General features: G+C 38.6%; 1 protein-coding gene across 1 annotated transcript in view; it reads left to right on the forward strand.

Annotated features, from left to right (window-relative positions):
* LOC132575237 (ethanolaminephosphotransferase 1-like) overlaps positions 1–11902 on the forward strand; it is a 72698-nt gene extending 60796 nt beyond the window's left edge. The window contains exons 7-10 of the mRNA XM_060243832.1: positions 2793–2841; positions 3774–3954; positions 7769–7951; positions 10379–11902. Of these exons, the coding sequence (XP_060099815.1) occupies positions 2793–2841; positions 3774–3954; positions 7769–7951; positions 10379–10441 (476 nt within the window). The 3' untranslated portion in view covers positions 10442–11902. The remainder of the gene's footprint in view (positions 1–2792; positions 2842–3773; positions 3955–7768; positions 7952–10378) is intronic.
* The last annotated feature ends 8287 nt before the right edge of the window (positions 11903–20189 follow it).

The raw sequence follows: 20189 nt of genomic DNA on the forward strand, positions 1-20189 counted from the left end.
TGTTTCCTAGGTTCCTCACAGGAGCCATTAAATACTAATTGGACATCACTTAGCTATTTGGTGGCATTTATTAGTCACTGCTGAGCATTTTATGGTGACCTCCTATTACTGTAATCAATAACTTGGCAGAAAGATCTAAATGCAAAGTTTTGTGGATATCTGCAGTTGTTCAATAAGTATTCTCATGGGATGAATTTTAACTCTTGGTTTACACAGTTGCAAGAAATCAAATGACAAAGAGGAGGAGGATGTTTTTTGTGAGCCTTCAGTGGTAATAATGAGGTTTCTACAAATGTTTAATTGTTGAACTGCAGCTGGAACAATTCCTCAATAAAAATTGCTCCATCTGCTACATTTTCCTGCAGAGTGAATTAAAATGGGGTAACAAAAAGCATGCATTTGGTAACATGTGACAGACACTATTTTCCACCATAGCATGTTAGGGAAAAGTCTAGGTTGCACCTGTTTTTTCACACACTTGCATGCTATCTAGTGAGAGAGGTCTCAGACTGCTAAAATTTGAGAATGGTTGCAAGCAATAATACGTTCCTAAATATTGCTTCAGACAATTCTTTGCATATTGCATGGATCTGGCCATATTGCAAAAGGTGTTGTAGATGCCAGCGATCAAGTGAATGTCTCATTTGACAGCCATGTTGCACCATCTGTTTTTTATGAGAGCAATGCCTGAAGATTTGCTCATTCATAAAGGTGTGAGCAAAAAGCTGCTTCATTACCCAGAATTCTATTGACTGAAATGTATAGTAACACATTCATATAGGGAATGTCTAGGAAACTATATGCACCCTCATAAGAAAGAGAATGAGAATTGGAGCAAACCTTTCATTTTTAAAAAAAGGCAAGGACATGGTTATGGTCAGTGTATTCATCTTGGCCAAAATAGCACTGCATCTAAAGAACAAATTGTTGGCAGTTAGCAGCCTCAGATTGCTAATTCTAGTCCAAGCCTCTATTTATGTTCTTCTTGGTTGCTTTCATTTTAACAAATCAAACTCTTAACATTGCAGCAGGAAATTTAGATTTAACCTCAAGTATCATTGTTTTGTCTTAGCTCTTCTTTAATATGATGCAGATGTTTTAACTGCTATACGTAAGTCAAGTTTTTGTTGCAAAGGCCCTTTCTGCTTAATCAAAACCATAAGTAACTGCAGTGCAGATTAACTATAATATAGTTTACATATCCAACACACTGGAGATGCTTCTTCTAGCAGGATATAATCCAGATGTTATGTATAGGGCAGCTGTTGGCTTTGTTTTTAGGGGAGCAGAGGGGGAAACTATGGAGTAATTACAAAGTTAAAACAATAAACAACATGAAGAACAGCATCTGAAATGTTTCATAATCTGAAGCTTCTTAAAACAAGGATGAACAGGTTTGGAATTGCTGTGTATCCTCCTATACATTGTAGGCCTGTGGTTAGTTTCAGAGGGTAGTTATGTTGGTCTGCAATAGAACAACTAGATTCAAGTCCAGTAGCACCTCAGAAACCAACAAGATTTTGGAGGTCTAAGTCTTCGAGAGTCAAAACTCCCTTTGTCAGATACCTACTTATCCGATGAATCTGACAAAGGGAGTTTTGACTCTTGAAAACGTATACCCTGAACATTTTGTTGGTTCGGGGTGCTACTGGACTCAGGCCTATGATTGCCTCCCTATCTATACTTGTGAACTACTCAGTAGGTCTGGATTGAGATTGACTTCTGCACTCTCACCTTCGCCACTCCTCATCTGTGGGTCAAACTGCATATGCAAGGGATATGCGATTGAATCTCGTTTTTGGAAAAAACACACACAAACACATACACAAACCCTGAAATGCAGTCACTGGGGTTTACCAACTTAATTGAGACAAGAGATGGGGTGGGATGGTCATCATTTTTCCAGTCAAAACCACTGTTCTTTCTAAGATGCAAAGTCTTGTGAGCAAAAATTCTACTTTGTGAGCTACTGGCATTAAAGTTGTGAGCTCCTGCATAAATTATTGTGCTCTGGGGTCGTCCTTCCTGAGCTAAGACAAAAATGTGTGAGCTGGAGGTTAAAAATCTATGAGCTAGCTCATGCTAACTCAGCTTAGAGGGAACACTGGTCAAAACCATTCCTCTCCATGCCTGCTGTATCTGTTACTGCGAAGCATACCTTTCTTCCCACCAGCCTTCCGGTGGGACAAATGTCAGCCTAAAGGAACTGATTTTGAACAGGAAAAAGTACATGGGTAAAAAGGATTAAGCATACACACTGATTTGTTGTTGCTCTGAAGTTGGTAACTCCTAGTGGCTAAATTTAAAGTTATGATATAATAGCACATCCACATTACATGTAGTTTAATCCTGTGTCAATAGGGTTGAGTCACTATTGGTACTTATTTTATATTAGGCATCCTATTGCAACTTGATGCAAAGCCACAGGCTCTGACTCCATAAAGTACATGCAGAATATTGCACGCCATATGTATGGCTGCAGGTGCCTTGGGTATGTGTTGTCCAATATGGTATGTAAGGGACAGTATCATGGGATGCATGCAAAGGGCATGCATTCACTTGACTGCACAAATCTGTCCCAACAGTCTGTGTGTCAGCTTCCTTCATATGCTTGATTCTTCCTGCTCTTTCTCCATCCATTTACAAATAGCTATTTACATAGCACATACCATGCATTCTGCGTATATTTGATGAATTTTTGTTTATATGCTTTGCTTCTACAAAAACGTATTGATAAGTCTTCTTTGTCAAGGGCATGTAACCATGATTCATCATTTGTTTTCTCTTCCTAGTCTGCTGCGTATTTATTTCCCTTCCACAGACGTTCTACAATATTTATCTGTAAGTGCCAACATAAGTGAATGCTTTTTCATCCTACTTAAGACATTATGCTTCTTATCCTGTAATGAAATATATTTAATTTTTTAAAATATATTGTGTTTGTTTCAGCAAGTTACATATTGCTAAATTAATACAAGAAGCTGGTTCTCCCCCACCCCATTCTTCCTTTCTAAATTTTTCAGCTGATTTTTTTCCTTCCTAGCTCAGTCCTTCCTAAAATGTATCTGTTTAGGAAAAAGTTTGTAATATGCTGTATTCAGAAGTGATGAAATTGCTGCACTAAAAGAGACTTGCGGAACTCAGTGGAACAAGCCTACAGTTCCAGTTTCTGCCATCCCCAGTTAAAAGTATCTAAAGTGATCCTTTTTCTTCGCTTGTAACTGTGGAGAACTGGTTCCCCTCATAGTAGACCATACTGAGCTAGATGGGCCGGGGCTCTGACTTGACATAAAGAGCTTCATATCAGTAGTTCAAGCAGCTTTTCCAAATGCTGTTGATTAAAGCATCTTCTTTCTGTATTGTACTCTCATTCTCCCATTGACAGGGAAATGTTATGCATATTTACTCCCATTAAGTTCTATAGAATCCAGTGGAATTTTCTCACAGTAAAGTGTCCATAAAATTGCAACCTGGGTTATAAATAACTGCTATATTACAGCTGAAGAGCTGCTTATTATGGCTATTATAGGTAGCAACAAAAGTCTGCCTACAGATAAGAAAATAATCTGATTCAAAACATGTTAAATTAATCATTTGTGCACTTCATAAGTTTTTTCCCAATTGTATCTAATTCTAAATAATGTTCTTATTTTTTTTAAATAAATGAATTGCTGAGGGTTGTGACCAGTGCCTTAGGACTTGTGACTCTGACTATACAGGCATTTGTAGATTAATGCTGTCTCCATCCATAAAGCCAATTGCTTCTTTTGCAGAGCATATAGAAAGAAAACACTGCTGAAGGATTCTTTGTATGAAGGACTGCTACCACTGTTGTCTCCTATGTTGCTCTTTATGCTCCTTACCATCTGGGTGTTTTTATCACCATGTGAAATACTGGTAAAACAAACCAGGCTGTTCCTATGGATGGCTGGAGTTGTGTTCTCAAATGTCATTGTAAGTATACTTGGATATCTTTCAAATACACTTTATAAACATCTTATCCTACCTAATTAAGAAAATGGAACTATATTTGTTTTGTTACAACCCTGCAAAGGCCACATGTTCATAAATAGCTTGTATGATGCTTCTAGGATAAGAGGACCCCTGAAGAGATTGGATTTCTCATTATACCTGTTTGAAATTGAAGAGGACTTCCGTGCTCACTATTACTCCACCTCTAGCTATTTCAGTTAGCAGACAATATGGTATTGTGACCTTACATTTCATGTGCCAGCACAGGTTGTAAAAATAGCACTAAGAATCAGTTCAGTGCAGATTCTTCTGCAGGGATTAACTGGTAAATTATGGTTTAGTGGCACACTGCTCATTTGCCATTTAAAAAAAATCAAAGCGAAGTAGCGTTTTTTCAGTCTCGCATTTTATAAAGTAAACTAAGTAATTTGCAGAAACTGCAATTTATAGAGATATATATCACTTTTGAGTATATTTCCTTCAGTACTGAGTTACCCAAGGGAGACACACTGAACTTGGAGATTGATTGTAAGCCTGTTCTGAATGGATCACTCTCCCCTCCGAAAAGGACTTGGACATGCACTTGAGCAGTGCTGTAGTTTAAAGTTTGACTATCTGGGGGGCTATGTGGTACATCAGTTGCATCTTGCTCCTAGAAAGCACAGTCCTAGTCTCTGTAATATATGCCCTGGTGGCTTCAAAGAGTAGACTAGGAGTTTTGCATTCCTTTTGGGGCTACATTTTGAAGTGTCAAGAAATTATAGCTGGTCAAGAATGCAACTGGGTTGCTGAATAACATTAACAGAAGATACAATTCTAGTTCTTAAGTGGTTTACTTTGGCTCCAGAGCAATATCAAAGAGATCTTTAAAAAACACTACTCAGCTGAAAGAGTATCCCATTGTAACCCATGTAATGTCTCATAAGGTCTTTGATATTCCTGCTTTCTAAAGGGTTACAGATGGGCAGAGGCTGGTTCTCTCCCTATTCAGGAGAGTGATCAAGACCTTCCATTTTTGGTATTAAGATTTGTTTTATTGCAGCTAGCTTTTAAAATATTTCTGCTACTGTTTATCTTTCTCTGTTTATTATTTGCAGGTTTATCCTACATTATATGGAGGGCTTTTTTGTAGGAAAAAGCCCAGCAGGAACTCATTTGCATATTAGGCCATAACCCCTGATGCCAAGCCAGCTGGAACTGCGTTCCTGCTTTTTAAAAAGCACTCATTATAGCATTTGTTGAGTCTTTTTGGCCAGGAAGCAGATTTAAATGAAGGAACTACTTAAGCCTAAGGAAAAAAAACTGTAATCACCCCAACAATTTTTTCAAAATGTTCATAATGCAAACAAAATGGTCTAATCCCACAGAAAAGCATCCACCAAAAGCACAATTGTCATATTATTAGTTTTAAATATTTGAAAGTGAAATACTCCACAGCGGTCATGGGTAAACAAGATTGCTAAATTGCAATGTTCCATTTAGGAATTCAGCTTCAAAAACCAAATATGAAATGTAAATATTACCAACATTCACATATTTATTATAAGTCCAGACAAACACAGTAATAGCTGGTTCTACTTGCATAGTTCCATTCTGAAACAGACATTTAGCCTTGCAGTGTGACTTTATTCTAAAAAGACAAGATTTATTGCACAATGATTTCAGCCTGAGTGGATGCTTTTGTTAAGGGTTCCAGCTATATTCCTCAATGAGAAAAACTTACTTTGGAATTTCCTGCACATGATAGTATCCAGACACATCTGAGCCAATAATGGCAAGATGCCTACAAGAGAAAAAATATGGACACATATGTTCCTTGTTAGCTAGCATTTCACTGTGAATATTCTGTATAATGTATGTTTCAGTGCTGACTTGCAGAAATAATTATTATTCTGTTAGGGAATTACATGACTGAACCATGTTTTCATTCATACCATACAAAAACACCCAAACCCTGTATTTAATGAATCCAAGAACCATATTATTTCACTCTGCTAAATTTTTCTATTCCTCTTTCCTGTTCAGACACTAGTTGCCATAGCAATTTATTTTCCCTCCAGTTCGACCACATTTGTCACAATCAGGTACAGAAGTGTGCTTAAGCTCTTTGCTATCAATAGGATTAAGTATGCTTAACTCTGTAATAGATTGTAGCCATTGTCTTTTATTTTCATTCACTATCTTAAATACACCTTTTATTTTTATAGCATCCACGCTTAAGAGATCCTTATTCTCAGTTGTGACCTAACAAGAATGCAATTTGAGATAAATAGCATGGCCACTTTGTGTCTGTGTGGACAAAAAGGGAGGAGGATGATAAACAATTTAGGATTTTACATTCTTCAGATATTTAAAGGTTTATATGCCTCATAGTTCAGGGGGAAATGACGTATACAGTCTCAGCATGTCCAAAATATAGAGGTGCTGCTAGACAGTAAGGCTGACAGAGTTAACTTTAAAGCTCTTTCTTATCTGGGACAAACATACTTGCGGCCATCTCTGAACATAAAAACCAAGGCTCTGATTACGTCTCCAGTCAGCTTCTCCTTACTATTCTTCCACCAAGGAGCTCCTTTTCTGCAGATGCTTGAGATGGTGGTGGTAGATTGGTCAGTTTAACAACTTTTTCAGTGGGGTTTGCTTTGTGATTGGCATGATAGCGTGATCTTGTTCTCAGTTTCCAGATACAGAGTGTCTTACTAAATTGATGGCTGGAAGAATTAAGGGAAGAGGATGATAAACAATTTAAGATCTTGCATTCTTAGTAAAAAGCTAGTAAAGCTTAGTAAAAAGCTAGTAAAAAGAGTAGCTAGAAAAACGTAGTAGCTGGAAAATAAATTTACTCAGTAGTACATTCTTACAGAATATCAGTTATCAGCTGGCATTAACATTTTATGGAAGAATATCTGAATTGCTCTGAAAAGCTCCAAGCCCATTGTCTACATCTTTTTAAAATCCAGGAGATATTTAGTTTGTCCCCAATTCAGCTTTTTAATCATGGGTACACATACCCATGGACTGAGGAAGAAAGTGAACAATGTGACTATTCAGACAGCAGTCTCTGCCAATGTTTCCTCTAAGCTGCAGAGTCTTGTGAGCAAAAATTGTGAGCTACTGGCATTAAAGTTGTGAGCTCCTGCATAAATTAGTGTGCTCTGGGGCCATCCTTTCTGAGCTAAGACAAAAATCTGTGAGCCAGAGGCTAAAAATCTGTGCGCTAGCTCACGCTAACTCAGCGTAGAGGGAACACTGGTCTCCTTGTGCATGTTATTGAACGTATGAATACATGATACCTTTTTCAGTCAAATAGGCATCCTCATCCTGCTCCAGTTAGTTAGATATACACAAAAGGATCCTAATTGAATGTCTTTTCCACAAACAGGTGCAAAAGTCACCAGAAGGGATTAGTGAGCTCAACATTTGTGAGCCCCCGCCATATACTTACTAAGGCTGTCTTTCTGCTGAATGTCAGTGGTGTGTGTATCTGTGTGTGATGGGGGGGGGCGGGTTACTGAGTTCTCTTCTCTTATTGTTCCTGAAGCTCCACTGTTCTTCAGAGGCAGCATTTGGGCAAGCTTAGTGGACTACAACAGCAGGGGAAGGTAGGCAAGTTCCATTGTATTAGTGGAGCTCCACAAATGAGATTTTGAATCCAACACTTCATTTCAGTAATGAAGGCCAATATTCAGTGGTGAATGTGGTGCTGTCTCCATTTCCTAATCTCTTTCCCAACTAGGGGGGAAAAGGTTATTTTGCCTCTGCTACTCATTCATATATCCAAATTTAATTCCTACAGTGCAGGATGATAATTTGCCAGATGACTAACACGAAGTCCGAAGTGCTTCATTGGCTTTTGATTCCATTGGCTGTCATGGTCTATACAGCAACTGCTGGATTTCAAGGCGAATTGGAAGAACCAATACTTGCAGCATTTACTATCTTTGTCACAGCTGTTCATGTCCACTATGGAGTTTGTGTGGTAACACATGTTTTTATTATAATTAGTAGCAAAATATAGTTTGCATTCTCAAAAGATGGACACCTTCCTGGCTGCCATCAGAAGGCCCAACCCTTCCTCCAATGTTTGGCATTTGGGGATTGTTTGCTGAAAGAGGTAGTATATGGCCTGATTTTATTCCTTTTGGGAGGCCATGCCTGCTCACCCTGGGGCAGCTTGCGCTCTGCTGTCTTGCCCACTACTTGGCGAAAGGTGCCTCAGAATAGGAGGGGAGGGTACCTTCTCCTCCTCCTCCAAGCTGGATGTTCCCCCACTGGAGCATAGGTCATGCAATCCTGGCCTTGTCCTCCCACTTGCCCACTGTGTAATTGGCTTACAACCATTGGGCAGCCTACTTGCCCTTCTTTGGGCTGCCCCTCCCCATTGGTTGCCCAAATGTCTGAGCCTTCCCTTTTAATTACCCTCCTCAGAATATCTGTGGAGTGGCTGCCATTGCCCCGAGCTGTCAGCCAGCTCCTGAGTTTGGGGAGCCAATGCTAATTGATGCTGGAGAAGCAGGCACTTGCCTGGGCAGCCAGGACCCTGTGGGCCTTCTGCAGAGCAGCACTGCCACCACAATGCCAGAGCATACCTCTTCCCAGAGCTCCCAACCTGAGTGTTGTGGCACCAGCTTCTCTACTGGCTGCTCCTGTTCCAAGATGGCCCATATCACCTCCTGGCTTGCCTCTTTGCACTTTGCTGCCTGCACAAAGGTCTGGGGCATCAAGGGCAGTCTTGGGATCAGCTGGAGAGGCAGCTTGAGTCCTGGCTCTCCTCCATGCGGCCTGAGCATAGGGGCTTCTCTCAACTCAGGGCTTGCTGCTGATCCCGGATACATTTCTAGTAATCAGAGTGGCTTGGACTGTTTTTGCATCTCCATTTCAGTTTGATAAAAGCCCTAACAATTTTGATATCTTTATGATATGAATCATTTAGATTTGAGTCCAGTAGCACCAAGGTGTAAGCTTTCAAGAATCAAAGCTTCCTTCTGTCAGACACTGTGGAATAGGGCAGGGGTGGCCAACGGTAGCTCTCCAGAGGTTTTTTGCCTACAACTCCCATCAGCCCCAGCCATTGGCCATCTGGCTGGGGCTGATGGGAGTTATAGGCAAAAAACATCTGGAGAGCTACCGTTAGCCACCCCTGGAATAGGAGATGAGAGTGCTTTTATCCTTGTCTGAAGGTGGGAGGGGTGTTGTAAAGAATGCTTGTAAAGGATGCAAAAGTCCAATGTATATTGGAATCAGCTTGATTGGATCAGAGGTGGACTACTTGGGGGCTGAAAATTAGCATCTATAGTGAGTTAGAAATCCTATGTCCCTATTCAGCCCTGGGAAGTTCATTGTTCAGAATTTGTGAATTAACTAAAATTTATCAGTCTTGTGCTGAAATTTTCCTTTGAAATTTATTTGTTTGAGGATGGCCACTCTTAGATTAGCAATGAAATGACCTGGAAGATTAAAGTGGTCTGACTAGGACTAAAATGACTCAAGATCTTCCAAAGCAGTCCTTTTCTAACTCCAGGAAAATTTATTCACATGGTTACAAGAGCTTCACAGAGTAATAGTCACACAGGACACAAGGCTGCGATGGGGAGGGGGAAGTGCAGAATTGTTCCCCTCTTCCTCTTTCATCAGCAGAGCTATGCTCACACAAATGGGAGGAAGGAGTGATTTTGCTCTCTCTCCTCCCCGACTACAACTGAACCATAAGCTGTTACTCCTTACCAGTCCTACACCCCTGTGAACAAATGTCTTAGGACTGAAAAGACCTGTTGTGGAAAGGGTAAGACTGATGACTATCTGCACCTTCCACAAACAGATCACAGGATCCAACTTGCTGCCTTTCCCTCAGCCCAAACAGATCATCATCCATACTACCTTACCATGGAGCAGCTGCCCCTTATCTCTTCATACCTATAATTTGAGGATGCCTAGGACCCCTGTACATACCACCTTAGCTACCTAGAGAAATGACAATATTTAACAAGATAATTTTACTTCATAGTAATAAAGAGTTTTTACCCATCAGTTTTTAAATGTATTTCTTTCAACATTCCTTTGAGATTTTTGATGTGAAATTCCACAGAAGGCGTTACCTCCTTCCTCAGATGGAAAGTAGCCATGACTATACACATGAAGAAACAACCACACAAGCAGCACACATTGGTATCACAATTAACATGGAATTGTTAGAAATAAGGGTCATAAAGAATTTAGTTTCTGACATCAAGCAAGCATTAAACATTACCTCAATACATTTCTCTAATTAACAGCCTGAAAAAGGGAATCACAGCAAGGATACTAGCTTTGATCCAGCATATCTTCAATTTGATATTAGATCATCCTTTTGGATTTTGATAGTGGTCTAGTTCCATTTTATAATCAAGATATTCTTTATTCTTTTAAGGGGAAACAGCTGAGTCAACATTTCAATATCTACATCTTTTCCTTGAAGAAGTACACCAAATAAATTGGGAATCTATTGCATCAATGCCAGAAGGTGTTATATTTTTATATGACAGAAACACAGAAATGGAGTAGAAGCTTCTGACTTAAAATGAACTGACTGGTACTTGAAGTGAAGCGGTGCTGAAAAGTGAAGTTCTCACTCTCTTCCCCTTTGAACAGATTTATTCAAAAATTTACTAGTTTCTTATCATACCTATTTCTGTTGGAATCAGTCTTCCTGAGACATCTCACTTTTCTATCTCTTCTTTCTTCCAGAGTGACTTTGCTGATCTAATCCTTTATACATTATAGACATACTTACAACTACTGTTATTTAATAATGAACTCTTCTACTAAGGACCAAATGAATGAATATAATGGGGTTATAATAACAGGTTTCCATAATTCATAATGCTTTACAATGAGGTGAGCTTTCTGCTCTGAAATTAACTCTTTACAATTTAAAATATGGTACATTTTGCGCTTCTAAGCCATATACACCTGTGTAATTGGCTTTCATCAGATTAGATGGCACATGCTCAGATGTTGATGGCTTTAATCCCTTACTTGGCCTCTATTAAACTGATGATTACTGAAGTTGATTTGAATGTTTTGTACATTAGAAAGTAATTTACAGAATACTGCAGTCCACCAATCAAATAATCAAGATGTGAAAAGTCACACAAATCAACAAGGCAGGACATGACAGCGCATAAATACAGTGTTTATAAAAAGTAATTGCATGAGGTTAGGGGGGAAGCCTGGCCATTTTAAGGGGAAGCTTTGTAACACATATTTAAAAACTATAACAAACCAATCTGGCATGCAATCCCAGACAAGCCAATCTTACCAGAATCTTTTTTAAAAAGTAAATCAAGCATCCTGGTTCCATCCTTGGCAACTTTCCCCACACCAACATTACAGTTTCCAACCAGCTGTGCAAGAACGTAGATGCAGACAATTTATAGTAAAAGATAAACTTGTGAATTTTCACAGATGTTGGTCATAAATGAAGTACAAACTGAACCATGGTGAGTTGTCCACTGCTTATCTATAGTAGCTTTAAAAAAAATAATGTGTTGGTTCAAGTCACAATCAGAAGCTAGCCCAGAACAACATATGTGCTATTAAAGAAAATCAACTAGCACAGATATGTCTTCATGCATGCCTTACTGATACTTTATGTTCCTACTTGTAGAGCAAATGCAATACAACATGTTAACTCAAATGCGCTATGGGGAAAGCCCCCATTTTAGAATGTCATCATTCTTCTTGCACTTACTTTGAGGGAAAACCCTCAAGTATTACAGGTCAGTTCTAATGGCACAGTTCACTGTCATGGATATTTTCTGAAGAAAGATGTAATCGATTTATAATGTTAACTTTATTTTTAATAGTTTAAATGTTTTTATGTTCACCACATGAACTGTGATTGGGAGCAAAAGTAGCATAACTGTTGTAAATAAAGAAAAATAATATATGATTTTTCATGGCAATACAGTTAAATAATGCAAAGACTAAATCACAAAATCTTCGGGCATTCACTGTCATGTTCAAGCTAGTGTAGTGTTCAACTACTTGTACCAATACATAAGCATTTTCACATTACAAAGCATTTTACACTGTGAAGTCAGAAATGTCTCTAAGATTATTTGGTTTGGGGAAGCAAATGTGGGAAGGGGTGGTCCCCTTTTCAGTTTATCTTCTGGTGTGATAATGAAAACCAACAATCCAATTCTAAATATATTGTATATGGTTCTAACCAATTATTTAAACTAAACTTCCTTGCAACTGTATATTCTAGCCTGAGTCTCTGAAGTGTCACCTTTTTTGTTCCTTTTTATTCCCCTACCAGTGCTTGACGGTGAGCCACTGAAAGTGGCGCACAAGGTCAAGAGCCTGGAGGTACTACTGGAGCCTGCCCTGTCAATGGAGGCCCAGATAGCAGCCACTGCTAAATCCGCTTTCTTTCATCTTAGGCGGGTAAGGTAGTTGGTCCCCTTCCTGGATCGCGACGACCTGGCAACTGTGATCCACGCAATGGTCACCTCGAGGCTGGACTACTGTAATGCCCTCTACATGGGGTTGCCCCTGTGCTGAACCCGGAAACTACAGCTAGTGCAGAACACAGTGGCCAGGCTGTTATTGGGGCTCCCTAAGTGGGAGCACATACAGCCAGGGCTGTGGGAACTGCACTGGCTGCCAATAGCATACCGGATTCATTACAAGGTGCTGGTTATTACCTATAAAGCCCTATATGGTTGAGGACCTGTCTACCTTAGGGGACCATCTCTCCCAATACATTCCCCCGAGGGTACTTCGATCTGGCTCTCAAAACTTACTGGTAATCCCCGGGCCGAAGGAGGCCAAACTGAAAGTCACCAGGGCAAGGGCCTTTTCATTCGCCGTCCCCCATTGGTGGAACCAGCTACCAGAAGAAATATGGGTCTTGCAGGATCTTGGCCAATTCCGCAGGGCCTGCAAATCCATCCTCTTCAAGCTGGCCTTTAACTAACGTAGTGCCTACAGTGCAGATGGAATGCCTTCATACTGAAAAATGGAATACTTAGATCTTAGCACCAAACAATATGTACTGCTGATTTTAATTCTGAATGTATAATTTTATTGAATGGATTATTTTATAGATGGTATATTTTACTATTTTGGATTTCTATGTTGTGATATAAATAAAATAATAAAATAAAAATAAATTATTTAATCTGCCCTGACCTGGATAGCCCAGGTCTCATCAGACCTTGCAAGCTAAGCAAGGTCAGCCCTGGCTACTATTTGGATGGGAGACGACCAAGGAATGCTAGGGTTGCGATGTAGAGGCAGGCAATGGCAAACCACCTCTGAATATCTCTTTCCTTGAAAACCCTACAGGGTCACTATAAGCTAGTGGTAACATGATGGCAACAACATATTAAATTGAATGGTAGCGAAATTTTACTCTAAAGTTATTCCACGCATGCCTCGTTAATAGATAAGAACTGTGTATTTAAACAGTAAGCAGAAATAAAAGGTATATACATTTTACAATACCTTGTATACCCTAAACATTACAAATGCTACAGTATCGTAAACACCCTTTCTACAATTATTTATAATACTTTTATTCAGCTGCACTTTAATACCTGGAAATGATGCAATAAATAAATGATGCAATAAATAAAATTTCTTCAAATTGTTTATGCTTCTATACAAATATATGTTATATATTTATTAGATTCTCAGAGCTAATATCACAGCAACTATTTTCAGGAAGGGAGTCTGAACAACTGCATCAAACTGACATAATGAGAGATGAAATTCTAGACTTACTGGTGAAATTATCATCCAATAAGTCTCCAGGTCCTCATAGCATATACCTGAGGGAACTCAAATGTGAGATTGTTCTACTAATGCATAGATGTAACATCACTATTTAGCTACTATATCAGGAAACTGGAGAGTAACAAATGTTACATCAATTTTTTAAAAGGGGTCCAGAGGGGAATCTGAAAATTACAAGCCAGTTAACCTGTCCCAGGCAAATAAGTAGAAGCTATAATCAAAGATAGAATTATTAGGCCATTGAGGAATGAAGCCTGCTGAGGGAAAATCAGCATAGCTTCTGCAAAGGGAAGTCCTGCCTCACCACGTTTTTGGAGTTGTTTGAGAAAATGAAGAAGCATGTAGAAAACTGACCCAGCAGACATGATATACTTGTTTTTTCAAAACATTTTGACAAGGTACCTCACCAAAAACAGCTGAGTAATCTCAGCAGTCATGGGATAAGAGCACAGGTTCTCTTAAGGATTAAAAATTGGTTAAATGACAGAAAGCAGAGAGAAACACTAAATGGAAAATTCTCACAATAGAGGAAAGTAAGCAGGAAGGTCCCAGAAGGATCAGTATTGGGTCCAGCACTATTAAGTTTATTTATAAATTATCTGGAACTATGGATGAGTAGTGTAGTGGCCAAGTTTGCAGAGAACACAAAATTAATCAGGATGGTGAAAACCAAGGATGACTGAAGAACTCCAGGAGGGTCTTCACAGATTGGGTGAGTGGGCAATAATGTGGCAAGTGAAGTTCATTGTTGGTAAATGTAAGGGAATGCACACTGAAACAAAAAAATCCCAACTTCAAGTATAGGCTAATGGGGTCTAAAGGGTCTGAGCCTGAGAAGGGAAAAGGTCTTGGAATCTTAATAAGATAGTTTAATGAAGTTGTCGACCCAGTGTGCTGCAGGGGTGAAGAGGGAAAATTCTGTGTCAGAAATTATTAGGAAAGGGATATAAAATCAAACTGCCAATATTATAATGTGTCTTTATAGGTATGTGGTACAGCCTTATTTGGAATACTGTGTGCAGTTCTGCTCACTGTTACCTAAAAAAAAAAAGCTGTAAAAAGTAGCAGAAGAGGGCAACCAAGATTATTAGGGGGTTTGAGCACCTTACTTAAGAGCAAAACCTGAGGAGTTTGGGACTTTTCATTATAGAAAAGAGATAACTAAGGAAAGACATGATAGAGGTTTATAAAATTATGATAAGGTGAAGAAAATTGTTGAAAAGAACTTTTTCTCCCTCTTCCAAAATACTAGAATTTGAAGGCGTCCAGTTAATCTCACGGGCAGTAGATTCAGGATGGATCTTCACAAAGAAAGTGATTAAAATGTAGAACTCACAGCCAGAGGATGTAGAACTCACAGCCAGAGGCCACAAACATAGACAGCTTTAAAGGGGGATTTTTTTGATATGGTAACTAAAGGGAACCTCCATATTCAGAAGCATTCAACCTCTGAATGCCAGGAGGCAATATTAGGGGAAGGTCTTGGTCTGTATGCCCTGTTGGACCTCTAAAGGAACTGTGTGAGACAGGATGCTGGACGAGATAGACCACTGGTCTGATCCAGCAGGGTTCTTCTAATACGGTATTGGGTTAAATGATGCCCTTTCATTTCTCAGCAAGTTCCACAGGATCCGGTCTTTTGTCAACAAATATTTGGAAAGCTGTCAGTACATAGTTATCAGAGATGACATGACCATAATGAAAGAACAGAGGCCAATCTCTGCAAATATCAATACATGAACAAAAGCAAACAGCACAGAGACTGCATTTCCCACATTTTTATATGACCAGCATGAGGTTGGACTCTAAGGCCCTGTTCACACAGCGTGTTGAGTCTGTGTTAAACTGATCCAGTTCTGTTCCAAATATCTTTGTTCCGGATATTATTGATCAGACTGCCATACTGCAATTCGAATCACTCCGCAGTGTAACTGTCTTCTGTCATCCACACGACGGCACCATTCAGGTTTTTTTTGTTTCCTCCACTATTATGCACATTATGCGCATAGGTAAAAAAACATTATGTGGTTATGTGCATATCGCTAAGTAGTAAAAAAAATGGCGACCATGAACCAGATGTCTGAGGCTCCTTTTACTCTGGGACAGCCTTCAGACATCCGGAAATTGGTTAATATCACAGCAGAACTATCCAAACGGAGAAAACTACAAGGTGAAACTGGACAACTCAAAAAACACTGCAAAGGAGCAGGTAACAAAATAATCCAGTTTGGAGAAGGATTGGAGGGGGGTGACAATGATTGACTACCGGGAGGCAGATGTTGCTGTCTGATCAGCCACTTTTAATCCAGTAGGAAACAGCAGTGAAAACTGATTAAACTGTGTCTGAACAGGCCCTAAGACACTTTTCCATGATCTTCCATTTAGAAGAGTCTTCCCATTAGAGGAAGACAGTTGTTCACTGAGGGTTTGCTCAGTGAGTGAAAAGGAACCTTAGGGTACAACCTATCAAAATATAAACTAAGATCTCTATATTTAATCATTCAGAAAAATCTAATTTAACAAAAGTCATTTTTCACAAACTATATAATTTTGTGTTGTGTGTGTATGTGTGTGTGTGTGTATATATATATATATATATATATATATATATATATACACACACACACACACAAAATAAAGCTACCATCTATTTTATGCTGCCAATATGAAGGAAGGAATGACACTCTATGTTGTTTGCTTGAGTTTAAAACTAGGGTATCACATTAGGCAAGATATATTTAAATGGTATGTCCTCCTTCCTCTATCCTGTACATGTTCAGGCCAATCCTGGACAGAGGTACTCAAATCAGTTTAATTGGACATTTCTATACAAATACACAAGTTTTAACTTTTAAAACCACAGGTCTTACACCCCTACCTCATTCATCTTGGTAATACCTACTGGATCTCACAAATCCTTCCTCCAGATCCTCTTCAAAAAAATCTGTCTCTTTCAAACTGTTAGCTGGGTTCAAGTAGTACTTGTTGAGTTCTCAGTGAGAAATGCAGACTATAAATAAAGACACTCACTGAGGTTTCTACAAAAGCACATAACCCCCTAATTAGCAAAGACCTAATGTAGATATTGTGGTTTGTGCAAATAAGCTTCATATACCCTTCTCTTCCTTTGATCTTGACTTGGTCCCAGATTAGAAGCAGCATTTAACTTACTGTACAATGCATACAATACAAATAAAGCATCTTTGAAACACCTTTTTATGTGCAAAAGAAAGATTTTATTCATTGTGTGATCAAAGACTAGTTTCTTCCAGATCTCTAGATACTGTAACCAGAAAACCTTCTTTTATAGGATAATTTCCCCCTTGTAGTTAATTTGTGCAGTATAATCATATACCTTTAAGAATTCCTTGGCACATTACTGTTAAAGTTATTTTACTAAAGACACTTCTGAGAAATTAGAAGTTCGGAAATATCCCAGGCCACAAAACTTATATTAACTGTTTTGTCTTCTTGTCGCTACTATACAAAGTCCATTTCCCTAACAGTAATTCCCATTCTTTTCAATAGCATCTGTTTTCAAGTAAGTGTGCCAACGTGAACAGTAGTTATGCAATTAAAATAGTTATTGAAGGAACAGAGCTCTGTGTGTCTATTAGTCTGGGACCTGGGCAGCATCTTGACTCACCAACTTACATTCCGCCAGTTTTTCAAAATCAGCTTTGCAAGTAGGTTGCTCTGAAGAACATCACCAGCCTCAGTGCTCCAAGTTCATAACAATACACTCTCACACCTCTCCTACACAGTTAAACTATTTTTAACTCTGAAAAAACAGATTAGAGGGGGTTGGGATGGGGGAACAAAACATTTAGAAAGAAGCAAAAAGATAAAAGGAGAAAAGAATAATTTCTTCCCTCTTAGAGAAACAGAGTGTTTTACTTTTCTCCCAGGACAAAATCTGTAGTAGCTATTGTTAATAAAAATATCAGTACTAAACTAGAGCAGCATGTTTTCCGTGTATATAAATTTGTCACACCAAGCAATTATTCTTCCTCCCTATTTAAATCTATTGTAATTGATTGAGAGTAACTCCTCTAAGGCTTCCTTCGTGTGACTTCCAAGCTGGACTAGATCAAGACCCTTACAATAATTAATGTAAGTTTCATGAAAGCTGTTGTCTCACAGTACCAAGCTAAGATTTTCATAGCTCGTTTTAGCCCAATAGGAGTCCTCACAATTAACAACGTATCGTCAGCATATAACAGAAGGGGAATATGTCTCTCTCTGCAATTTTGGGGGCATGCACCTCAGGGCAATTCAGATGTTCCCATAGATTGTTTATAAAAAGAGTAAATAAAAATGGTGCCAAAATACAGCCCTGCTTACAAGTGTCACAAATGCTGATGCATTATCAGTAAAATTCCAGAATCTATAACTTCTTGGAAGGTTCAAGGGAATGTATACTGTTTTTATTGGAACAAGACTGATAGGTTAACAAGGCAACCGTGTCTAGGATGAAATATTAATAAGCATTATAGTAAGTTTTCTAGCTGCAGAGGCTTTTTGTACACCCAGATGCTCCACTTTGTGCCCATATGTACAAAGGAGTTCCCCTGTCAACAACAGAAGAATCCATTCTTTTCCACAGTGTGCACTTGCAATTCTATGAGTATATAAAATTGTTTCAAGGTCTTTAGACTGGGTTTGATCTCTTGGAGTTGGTGAAGGTATTTCCCCCCACTGTTGAAAGCTGTTCGTGAAGATTTTTATAAAAAATATTTCTACAACGGATTTAGAATTCTGCAATAAGTGTTATTCCAAATGCCAAGCTCCTCTTTATTTTCACTATTTTGTCCTAGAAAGTGCTTCAAGGAAAGAAGTGCGCTAGGTACATCTAATAACTACTGCTTCAAGCATTTGACTTTGTCCCAACTCCAAATTCCTGAACAATACCATTTCTTTAAAAAACAAACAAACTAGAAAACCCATTATATATAACCTCATGAAGGTCTATTGAGCTAGACAGATTGTAACATATACTTTTTTTATTAAATATGTAAAAAGATCAACGCAAGTCAAGTTATTCACATATTCAGAGACCCCCCTCCCCCCCAAAAAATCTACTCTATCATGCGACAATTTGTGGGTAACGCAAAATGACTGATACATCGGAATAAGACTTTTTGCATCTATTATGTCATTACTTATCTATTTATAATTAACAATACATATGTTTACATTCCTTTCAGTTTACATTTAATATATAACCAAAGCTTTATGGTGTGCTATTTAGTAAAAGTAATTACAAATGCATATTAAAACCATAAAGGAATAACAGGGTTACTCACCACAGAGAGAGGTTCCTCTTTCCCTTCCCACAGTCTCTCACTCCCCTCAGCACAACTGAGCAGATCAGGTTCTAATATGCTACTATTATACTCCTGCCCCCTAGGTCAGCCACTTCCTGTCTTCAAATAAAAAGAGAGGGCAGGGAAATTGCTTTGCAGATCAATTATATAGAAAGAACTGAAGAAAACCAGCTACACATTCCCTCCTTAGCTGAAACAAATTCTAAGTTACAGGACTGGAAGGTAAAGTGGCTTTGATGGGATTTATCAAAGAAACCCAGAAAAGCTCTGAAAGTGCTTCAAAAGGAAGTGATCTGAAAATTTGCTCAAGAGTAAAAAGAAAGAAGATTACAACTGCTTTGGTGGTGGTGAGACGGTGCTGAACAGCTAGTTCATAAATCTAGCATGTACCCCAAAATTCCATTTGATCACAATGGGCAGTTTGGAGGCAGCAGAACTACTTGTATAATAAACATGGACATTTTAAAAACAGAAAATGTATAGCTGATTCCTATGCTGTATTATGACAGTGTTCTACATCCTCCTGAAATAAGTTACTGCTTTATGCATAAAATGTTCAAATGAAACCAAATAACTTCTACTAACAGTAAAGGGCTAGTCTGGGAGCACACTGATTTTCACAGGGTATGTTACTCTTTCATTCTGTACATATCAGCTACAGTTTTGTTGAGCTAAGGGGTTAAAATGAGCAAATGCAAGTACTAGTTAAAATGCATTGTATATGCTGCCTGAATAGTGAATAAATGTGTTACTGCACAATTTCTCTGGAAATAAACACACATTCTTAAATTAAGGTCCTCGCATCTATGCATGTATGTAGGAAGCCACCATTTAAGTACAGCAACATCACTGATTTTTAAGACAACGGCATACACAGGGATTTATTTAGAACTACAGTAACTGCAGCCTGCAGGATGATACTCTGCTTCTCAGCCTTTTGACTATGATCAAGTGTGTGATACTCTGGTTGGATTTTTTACTGTTGTACCTGTCATGCCAAATAACCAGTCCAGTCTGAGATTAAGAAATTAAATAATAAACCAGGGAAACCAAGTGAATTTTAAAAAGAAAAAAATATAACTAGACTAAGAAAATGTGCAACTTAAG

This window comes from Heteronotia binoei, chromosome 7 (genome assembly GCF_032191835.1).
Source record: "Heteronotia binoei isolate CCM8104 ecotype False Entrance Well chromosome 7, APGP_CSIRO_Hbin_v1, whole genome shotgun sequence".
NCBI lineage: Eukaryota > Metazoa > Chordata > Lepidosauria > Squamata > Gekkonidae > Heteronotia > Heteronotia binoei.